Here is a 9,634-nt window from a genome sequence, read left to right on the forward strand (position 1 = left end):
GAGTGATGGGTGTATATACAATGCACGGGGGGGAAACCCTCCTAAAGAGGGAAAAAATGCCCCGGCGGTCTTAAGTGTGTTCATACACATCACTATCACATGTACATGGCAACAATATAGCAGGGGCATTGGTTAAGCCAAAAGCCACAACACGAAATGCAAACACTCCAAATTCTCTAATAAAAGTAGTTCCTAGCTTGGTCTTCTAGTGCAATTGTGATTTGATTGTAACCAGAGTACCCACCTTAAAAGCTATAAGCTTCCTTGCCTGCAACTCTTTCAAGCACATGTTCCAAATATGGAAAGGGATAATGGTCTCTCCTAGTGGTTGCATTAACCTTCTTGAGATCCACGCACTCTGAGTTTCTCATTCTTTTTTGGCACAATAACTATTGGAGACACCCATTCTGAGTGCTCAATAGGGTTTATGAATCCACATTTGATAAGATTTCCAGTTCTTCATGAACAATCTTCATATATTTAGGATTCATTGGGTAGAGTCTTTGTTGGACTGATTTAGCAATGCTAATCATTGGAATTGTATGTTGCACTGCGGAAGGTGGAACGCCCTTCATGTTGTGATATGTCCAAGAAAATATTTCCTTGAATTCCTCGAGGAGCTCCGTAAGTACAGATTCCTCGGTCTTTGTTAAGTCTTGGGCAATGAAAACAGGTTTGGACTCCTTTCCTGGATCCGCTAACTCTATTTTCTTAACTATTGTCGGACCATCATAGACTCCATTACTTTCATTGGTAGGTGTTCTTTGGGCATTTGTGTACACAACCTTACACTCCTCTGTGGTGTAGGATTTGAAATGCTCAAGTGCAGGGTGTATGTCTATAAGATCTTGTTGTGTTATGGACCGTGCTTTCACTTTTGCTTCCCTTTGTTGTTGTTGAGCTAACTCTTGATTTTGTCGTCTCCTTACAATACGGCTTAACTTTGGTTTCTTTGCAAGCTCTAATTGTGCAATGTCCCGAGATTGTGGACTACACCACATATGACAGTGTGTGCTTGGAAAAATCCATAAAAATGATGGTATGCCTTACCTTGTGTCGAAGCCTTGATCTTGAGGTCTTCTAGCATCCTAATAGGTTTAACGATGGTCCCATCGACCATCTTTACCACTATGTTTGTAGTCCCGAGGTGAGGTCTCCCCATAGATTCCCAACAACTTTTAGCTACAATGCTGACCTTAGCGCCACCATAAAGGATTCCCGTTATAGTTAATTCTTTGGTAGTGATTGGTAGGGTCGCATTGGATTCATCACCTTCAAAGTATCGCCCCAACTTGTTAACATGTATTTCACTTTTTGTAGGCCATCCACTTTCCTTGAGATCCCCTAAAGTCCTGCCTACCGTCGATCCCACCGCATGGGGTTCGTTTAAGACCCCATGGCACGTAGTGTCGGGTGCGACCCGGGGGGGGGGGGGGGGAGGGTGCTCTAAGGCTGGGTTCACACTGAGGTGGCGGAAGAAAGCTGAGGGAGCATGCTTTAGTGAAAAAGCGCCATTTGGATGACTCTGTTCACAAAGGGCGAACAAAGTGGGGGAAAAGTGGTCCATGTCAGCACATAGTTTCTTCCACCCCCCCATTCCATCTTCGGAACCCCCCCCCCCCCCCCCCCCCCGTGTGACTTCCAATCTGACAACCTCCTCGCCTCCAATCGCATGCTACTAGGCATTCTGTGCCGTGTGTGCTGCCTTCGCCCATTGTGAATGTCTCCCCGGTAGAAGCTCCGTTTCCCATAGTTCCGCCTAGAACAAGACCTCAACACCGAGTAACACCCATATTTAAGAGGGGGAGGCAATGGGATCAAAGGCAGAGAAGCTCACGTGCGAAAGCCGAGAAGATCGATGTCGTAAATATCACATCAAAAATTAAACTTGGACACACACTAAACTTGAACAGCCTGGGCAATGCATGTTAATTTACAATATAATGTTGTAAAACGGGTTGTGGATACACAATGCATGCGCGGGTGAGGTGGTTAACCCATGTGACTCTAAATTCGACCCGCGACGTCACGGGTTCAAATCTTCTCGACGCACCTCGTTTATCCCATTAATGTGCCTCGCTTTTTTGGCAGCGTGCCTTGTTTTCCTCACTAGCCATGTTTAACGCGCCTCGAGATCTCGCCCCTCAACCCGAACGGTCGATCCCATTACTCTACTCCACATTAAAGATGGGTGTCACTTAGTGCCAAAGAGAACAAGAGGCGTTTTCTTCCGCCGCTTGCCTAATAAGGCTATCCGAAAGCGCAAAGGCTGATTACGGCAAGGCATTACTTTCCCGGGTCCCTACCCTCGTCACTATACGACACGGTTCTAGGCCAGAGGGGATCTAGGGCCCAAATTTGGGGGCGTGAGGCGACTTTAATTTCGGTCGTCGGATCACGCAGTGAACTAGGGGTGAACTCGGGGCAAAAATGGCGCCCCAAGTTCACTCCTAGTTCACCTGCCTCGCGGGGTGTGGGTCGAACCTGGAACGTCTCGATTGCCATACGAATGCTCTACCACCATGCTAATGCACGTCGATGTCCATGTTGGTATGACACATGATCACACCCTAGTTTAGGCACCCCTAGTTCACCCTCAGTTCACCCACCCCTAGCTTATCCTCCCCTAGTTCACCCTCAGTTCACCCCTAGTTCACTTTGTGATCCGACGACAACGGAGATTAAAGCAGTCTCGCGTCCCCAAATTTGGGCCCTGGATCCCCTAAGGCCTAGAACCGTGCCAAATAGTGACTCGATCCCCTCAAAGGGTGCGCCCTTGAAGCCGAAAAGCAAGGTGGAAGCCGCAGGGAGCTCTTCCCGCACATGTGAGAGTTTTGCTATGGTGATTTAACCTTCAACTCCAAAATTAGATGCCTCTGCGGTCAACTACATGCGAGATCCTACTTTCAAGGATTTAGACGCTGCGGACGAATCTTCAAGCCACATCAGCAGAAATTGCCGCAGCGGCTAGTTTTCTTCAGCATGTGCGCACCCTATCAGGCCTAGAACCGTGCCATGTAGTGACGAGGGTCCCTACCCTCAGCTTTGTGCACTGCGGCGCAGTGCGATGTCCGATTTCGGCATCGGAATGGCTCGCTAGTATGCGCAGCGCAGAAGAGCACGTGCGGATATGAGGCGTTTGTTGCATCTTTGCTCCCCTCGCAGGTCGAAGCAGCAGTGGCCTCAACAGCCGGTGCCGCCCCATCCCACATTCCCTCCGCCTCCCATCGTGCCTCCCCCTCCGCATCATCTACCTTACCACAATGTGGATGTGCACCTTCAGGCGATTGCAGGACAGGCAGAGGGATTTGGTTGCCACTCTGTTGGAGGCCTTCATGGTGAAATCTACCATGTTACTACCTTGAATGGTATACCTTCCCTCTGCGTTGTGTGTGTTGAGAGAGAGAGAGAGAGAGAGAGAGAGAGAGAGAGAGAGAGAGAGAGGGGGGGGATCTTCAAGTTTGAAATACAAGTATTCCATGGGAACTAAGAGAAACTAAGCGGTCAAAAACAGTCTGTCTCTAGGACATGTCTATGCTAATGTCCACGGAGTGATTGTCTGCGTAATGATTTGGAAATTGCCAGACCACTTGTAGATCTAATCTCCTGCATGCTTGCAGAGGACGGTGAAGGCAGCCTCAGATTCGCTTGCAAGTCAAACAAGCCTCTTTGGATTGTCTTTGATGTTTCTGGTATTATAAAGCTCTCATCTGCGATTAGAGTTCAGTCCTACAAAACCGTCGATGGACGAGGGCAGAGAGTCAAGATTATGGGCAAAGGCTTTCAACTTCGTGAGTGCGAGCATGTAATCATCTGCAATCTAGAGTTTGAGGGTGGCCGTGGGGATGATGTGGATGCTATGCAGTTAAAATCTAATTCAAAGCATATTTGGATTGATCGCTGCAGTTTATCAGATTATGATGATGGGCTCATTGACATAAGAAGACAATGCACAGACATCACAGTGTCAAAGTGGATCTTTGTTGCCACTGCTGGGTGCTTGTTTCAAGTATGTGTATGCACGTGTTATCTGCATTACATATGCACTGTTTGTCTGTATGTCTTTATGGAACAAAGTGAGGTGTTCCTGTGGACGCATTGCATGTGTCATATGAGAACCATGTCTATTTGAGATGAGTGCATTAATCACTAGGGCTGTAATGGTGGTGTCTTCGTCATCATAATTTCCACGTGTACAGAATTCCCACATTGTATTGTATGGCAGTAGAGCAGCATGAACGCATATAGAAGTTTGTGTACTGCATACGAAAAACCATACTCTACTGAACAGTGAACAAGGTGGTAGCACTAGCCATGTTTCACCACGGGAAAGCTCTTCTTGGTGCTGACACAGTATGTTATGCATTTTGAATGAATTGTCGAATCACAGGAATGGGCAACTGTGTTTGCAGGCCATAGAGTAATCTGTACTGAATTTGGACACTGCTGATTTTCAGGTGCCACTTTTTCAATCATAATAAGACCATGTTGATAGGTGCAGATCCTAGTCATGTGGATGATCAGTGCATTAGAGTGACAATTCACCACTGTTTTTTTGATGGCACTCGACAGCGTCATCCACGAGTACGGTTTGGGAAAGTGCATCTCTACAACAATTATACCCAAGATTGGGGTATATACGCAGTATGCGCTAGTGTGGAATCGCAGGTAAGTCAATCTTGGCTCCAAATGAAGGGCAATACTGAAGAACTGGTCATGAGCCCATAAGTAGAACAGAGCTGTCTGTATGGCAGGTCTTGTCGCAATGCAACATTTACGAAGCAGGCAGTAAAAAGAAGGCTTTTGAATACTACTTTGAAAAGGTATGCAAGGGCTAATTAAAAGATGTTTGTTGAAAAAATTGTGCCTTAAAGTTGTGCTAATCGTTTGTACTTTCTCAGGCGAGTGACAAACACATGGAAGCATCAGGCAGCATATGCTCTGAAGGTGACATGTTCCTTAATGGTGCGGTTGGAGTCTCTAAAAACTCAGAGCCAGTATTCAGGCCAGAAGCTCTATCGTTGAGGTGCTCCATCTCTCATTGTACACGCGATTTGGTGTCTGGGATTCGGTCATTGGCAGGCTGGCAACAAGTAATGTGCCCGCCAATTCAGAATGCCTGATTGTTGATGGCTTAAACTCTTCTTCAATGCACACTTGCATTAGGTAACAGAGTTATGCCTACTGCAGAAACATTTATTTCTACCTTGACCTACTTGTAAATGCTAACTCACCATATTAATTCACTTCGGTTCATTTGTTGTAAAATTCAAGGGCTGTAGCACAGTTCAAACTTTAGCAAGTACACCTTACTTAGACTCGAACTAGAACTTCATGGTTTTTCTTTCTGCATCTCATTCCAGTTTTTGCAATGCTTGTTGTGATTTTCCGTAAGTTTAAAGTTAGACTGTATTTAGTCCATTTGCATACCCCAAAAGTTGTCTATATATGTCTGACAGCAGCCAATTCTATCACTAGTGAAACTTACCTAAGTCATTTTCATGTCACTTAAAAAATTAGTAGTAACTGGATCTGCCCATCGATTGTAAGTATTATCCCATCTTATTGATTTGACAGGCAAGGGTGAGCGATTTTTTGAATCTATCGCATTTAATGTGAATATGACGTGCTGTGAAGTTTGTAGGGCAGTGGTTATAGCTGCAGAGTGCAGGCTATGTACAATATCGAGAAACGACAGAAGACTAATTTTACGAACTCTTTAGTGTTGGATGTGAACAGGACTTGCTGCTAACTTTGATGTAGTGCTGTGGTTAATATGATGTGCTGCAAAGTGCATGCCATGGACAATTTTGAGGATGACAGAAGACTGATGTAGGAAGGGTGAATTGTGTGCAGGTCTTGGGAATAACATTTTTCAGCCTCATCAAGAATCTTTAGATCCTGGGTTTTAAAACTTGTGGATCCACGCGTGTGTTCTCTTTACTTGGGGTTCAAAGAACCAAGAAAATATGCTTCGTGAAGGTAAGTCGGTAGGTATGATGTGAAACCCAATAACATAAAGCATGCTATGCAATTTCATTCAAATGGCTACCTTGAGAACTCAGGCTCTTCAAAGAATCAATTGAGCATCACATTTCATGTACATTTGAAAACCACTCTTGTCTTGCAAAGTATGGAGCCTAGAAACAATATATATTCCCTGACTTCAGTATGTTATCCATTTACAATGGTAGAAATATGAAATGGCACCTAAAATTGGGCTATTTACAACAGCAGAAACGGCAGTTGAATGTCGCAAAAACACTACAAACCTGTGTGCTGTTATATACATATTTAGACTTGTACACAAAGCAACGGATGTCTCATTTCAACTCATTTCTCAAGAGGGTTTCGTAGAAGATTGGCCGTGCATGGTACCCATCAGCCACAGTTAGCACCATTACCACATCATCTGCTATATCTAACTCTCGCGACACAGCATCATACTCCCTTTGCATTAAATCTGCTGTCTGCTGGGTTTCACACCAGACATGCAATATGCATTGAGAGAAACTATGCCGCTTGGAAACACCATGCCTTGCAACAACCTACCAAAACATGAAAAGACCGTTAGATATGTCTAGAGCATTTATTCAAATCAGTTTTCATTTAAGTTTCTAATATTTGAAGTTTTATAAAAATTTTCAGAATTCAAAGTTATTTTTGGATAAAACTTTAGTATTTAATTCCTTTTACAACTATCAGAATTGAAGCTTACCAAGCCAAAGAGTTTCTTGTGTAAAAGCCGGTATGCCATTTGTGCGGAGAAGTCCTTAGGATCTGGGAAGGACATTGCCCTGGTGACCGAAATGCCAACTCGCTGTCCATACAATGTACATATGTAGTCCACCTTTTTCCAGTTGAATGAGCAGTACTCCACTTCCATCTCAGTGACAATTTCTTTAGCTTGGAATCGCCTCACAAAATATTCTACGGACAAGCTCTGAAATCGCAAACACAACGATTACAAAAAATTTCATTACAATTTTGAACGTTGCCAGTTAAGCTACCAAACTGCTCTGCAAAGACTAAAGCATATACCTCAGATATGGTGGAGGTTCCACCTGCATTGCTCTCTGTACGAACCCTTGTTGCATCATGCCCCAGCATGAAGTGCAAAAAAGAAGAAAATGCTTTGAATTGTCCCACAAGAACTTGTCTTCTTGTTCCGGTTTCGTCGAGGCATTGTGCGTGTTCATTCTCAGGTACATTTGCTGTCGATTGTCTTCCCATCAATGCAAGAGTGAGAAGCAGATTTTCTTTCAATGGGGAGGTTACAATAAAATCTTTGTTCACCATGAGTAAGATTGGGGGGAAGTGCATATTCTGTGTCTTATAAAGGCTTCCATGTGCTTTTCTCCTCTGCTGTTGTGCTATACTGGTGTTTGCTGGACTAAGCGGCTGGAGCGCTCTCTTTCTGCTGGTGCCAATATAGTCATGCCCCAATTTGTTGAGCCCCTCCAGAGAGGGCCAACAGTGCTCGTCAAGTACAACCTCTCGGCTACCATGCAAGGGTACTGTGTTTGGCCTAAACTTGTCCGCCAGGTTCGGGTAGCTAGCAGAGAAAATCACATTCTCACACTGAGACTCAGCACTGATGATGGGTTTTGCTGCATAACCAAGCATATTGAACTTATCTTCCTTCTTTGTTAGTGGTGGCCAGCTCTCTTCGAGATCAAGAAATGCCACCTCCGGCTTCACCACCCTCGACCAATTGGGCAACTTACCTGGATGTACTGCCGTCTGAGGCTCGTTGCAATTAGATCTATCTTTTCTACAGAGATTCTCATTACCATGGTTACTATTCACATATTTACAGCTACTGTGTGCGTCGTCAGCTCCTGATGGAGCGGGCAACTGACAAAAATCCCTTAGCCTATAAGTCCTGGTTACTGTTCCGTAGTCATAATTTGTACATGGCAGGGGAGAAACTTGAGATGACTTAAACTGACCCTCAGAGTCGCTTAAGACTCTGTGTTGATCTTCCCAAAACGTGTTTGATGCAGTCGACATGACTGTCTGGATCCCCTTCACTGCCGTCGACATCATTGTCATTGACGGAACAAACGGAGCACAAGCTACTGCTTCCACAGAGAAGACCGAGATGGGGGCTGTCTCCTGCTCCATGAGAATTGGTCGACTCTGCTTGACGTGTGCTTCGGGCTTGCTGTCGGGCTTGCTGCTGATAATACTGCTGCTGGCAGGTCTGTTGGTTGGAGTACAAATCATTAAGCCTTCCTCTAAGATCTCCGGCTCTGTATCCATGAACATTGTAGTCGATGCAGGAATTACTTTGTTTCCGCCAAACATTATAGCTGTGGGCATCTCTCCGATGCAGGCAGGAGCCCCCCTGGTGGGAGCCCCTCTGCTGCTTGGAGCTATTGTCACGATTGGGCGAAGAGTTTCGGATTGAGTTGAGGGTGCAATTGCTGCTTTTCCTCCCCATGGCTGCAGATCAAAAGTACGAGAGCGTGGGACGGACTGAGGAAGGGTTCAAGAATGCACCATGGCTCAATTCTGAGCTTCAATTTAGGGTCTGCAAAAGAAAGGGGGGAGGGGAAAGGCGAAGTGGGGTACCTGCTTTTCTACAAGGTTACGGAGATGTCGCAATTGCGCTTCTGTTGATGCACGAACAAGAAGGCTTCCCCTCTTTCTCTATCTCTCTCTCTCTCTCTCTCACGGTTACAGCAGTTTCTGCACGCAAGAAAAGCAAACGCACACATATGAAATAATTATATGGGGCAAAAAGCAGGGAAGCAAGCAAGCTTGCACCGCAAGAATAGAGCGCCCACTTCGTGGGAGAAAAAGCAAGGACACATGCAACCATCCAATGTGCCTCTTCAACCGTAAAGCATATCCCTTCCAAAAGGTTCTTTGGTGCTTGGTAAAGTAGACTACGAAAAGAAAAAAGTGGCTCCACTCTATATCCTGTAGTAAAACGCCGCCGCCGCCAAAGGCATGGCCTCTCTTGCCCCGTTGAACGACGTCTACCATGCTAACCCTTGTGGACGCAGTGTACGCTTAGAAAACGCAAACACATGCATAGGTAGCATCATGCATCATGACATAGAGAACATCTGCAGAGACACACCCGCCTTTAATGTGTGCTACTAGGAGCACCTACAACTCTCTCTCAGCCATGGTGGTGAGAACCTTAGCCTCGTCAAGTTCTGCACTGCCCATCATCCATGCAGCTCTCTCTCTCTCTCTCTCTCTCTCTCTCTCTCTCTCTCTCCATATCGAGGGAAATGAAGTCTTCCCTGCCATGAAAACCAAGGGAAGAGAGAGAGAGAGAGAGAGAGAGAGAGAGAGAGTTCAGTGATGGGGGTGCAAGGGTCCCAAGGCGAGGTGCAGATAAGAAAGGCATGAGGCATGATTGCCGTCATAAGAGGCCTGTCATCCATGCAATAGGGCCACCTCTCTCTCTCTCTCTCTCTCTCTCTCTCAACCCTTGTGGGCACAGGCTCATAGAATACACACATACACGGGTGCAAGCAACATGGAGCAACAACATGAGGAACATCTCGAGAGTTGACGACGTGGGTCACATAGAAGTTCTCTCTCTCTCTCTCTCTCTCTCTCTCTCTCTCTCTCTCTCTCTCTCTCTCTCTCTCGCACGCGCGTCAGGCATCCT

General features: G+C 45.7%; 2 protein-coding genes across 3 annotated transcripts; one reads left to right on the plus strand and one right to left on the minus strand.

Moving 5' to 3' along the window:
- The first annotated feature begins 2,913 nt into the window (after positions 1–2,913).
- LOC147444357 (pectate lyase 1-like) lies at positions 2,914–5,268 on the plus strand. The gene is made up of 5 exons (XM_086526999.1): positions 2,914–3,368; positions 3,621–3,972; positions 4,458–4,668; positions 4,755–4,823; positions 4,902–5,268. The coding sequence occupies exons 1-5, from the start codon at positions 3,131–3,133 to the stop codon at positions 5,121–5,123; spliced, it is 1,092 nt and encodes a 363-aa protein (XP_086383125.1). The 5' UTR covers positions 2,914–3,130; the 3' UTR covers positions 5,124–5,268.
- An 868-nt stretch (positions 5,269–6,136) lies between these two features.
- On the minus strand, positions 6,137–8,762 carry LOC147444358 (uncharacterized). 2 transcript variants are annotated; one of them, XM_086526998.1, is made up of 4 exons: positions 8,578–8,762; positions 7,042–8,448; positions 6,719–6,943; positions 6,137–6,548 (listed from the first exon to the last, which is right to left on the minus strand). In XM_086526998.1, the coding sequence occupies exons 2-4, from the start codon at positions 8,323–8,325 to the stop codon at positions 6,324–6,326; spliced, it is 1,734 nt and encodes a 577-aa protein (XP_086383124.1). In that variant the 5' UTR covers positions 8,326–8,448; positions 8,578–8,762; the 3' UTR covers positions 6,137–6,323. The 2 variants fall into 2 exon arrangements, with proteins under 2 accessions (XP_086383124.1, XP_086383123.1); XM_086526997.1 differs by having other exon boundaries at positions 7,042–8,761.
- Between the last annotated feature and the right edge of the window lie 872 nt (positions 8,763–9,634).

The sequence above is a fragment of the Adiantum capillus-veneris genome, chromosome 13 (assembly GCF_014529385.1).
Source record: "Adiantum capillus-veneris isolate H3 chromosome 13, ASM1452938v2, whole genome shotgun sequence".
Taxonomy (NCBI): domain Eukaryota; kingdom Viridiplantae; phylum Streptophyta; class Polypodiopsida; order Polypodiales; family Pteridaceae; genus Adiantum; species Adiantum capillus-veneris.

Excerpts from the sequence above, each read along its gene's own strand:
- LOC147444358 (XM_086526998.1), bottom strand. The coding sequence starts at position 8,325 with ATGCCCACAGCTATAATGTTTGGCGGAAACAAAGTAATTCCTGCATCG. Across the intron at positions 6,944-7,041 it reads GAACCTCCACCATATCTGAG|AGCTTGTCCGTAGAATATTT; the intron begins GTATATGCTTTA and ends TTGCGATTTCAG. Across the intron at positions 6,549-6,718 it reads ACAAGAAACTCTTTGGCTTG|GTTGTTGCAAGGCATGGTGT; the intron begins GTAAGCTTCAAT and ends ATGTTTTGGTAG.
- LOC147444357 (XM_086526999.1), top strand. The coding sequence starts at position 3,131 with ATGAGGCGTTTGTTGCATCTTTGCTCCCCTCGCAGGTCGAAGCAGCAG. Across the intron at positions 3,973-4,457 it reads ACAGACATCACAGTGTCAAA|GTGCCACTTTTTCAATCATA; the intron begins GTGGATCTTTGT and ends GCTGATTTTCAG. Across the intron at positions 4,824-4,901 it reads TTGAATACTACTTTGAAAAG|GCGAGTGACAAACACATGGA; the intron begins GTATGCAAGGGC and ends GTACTTTCTCAG.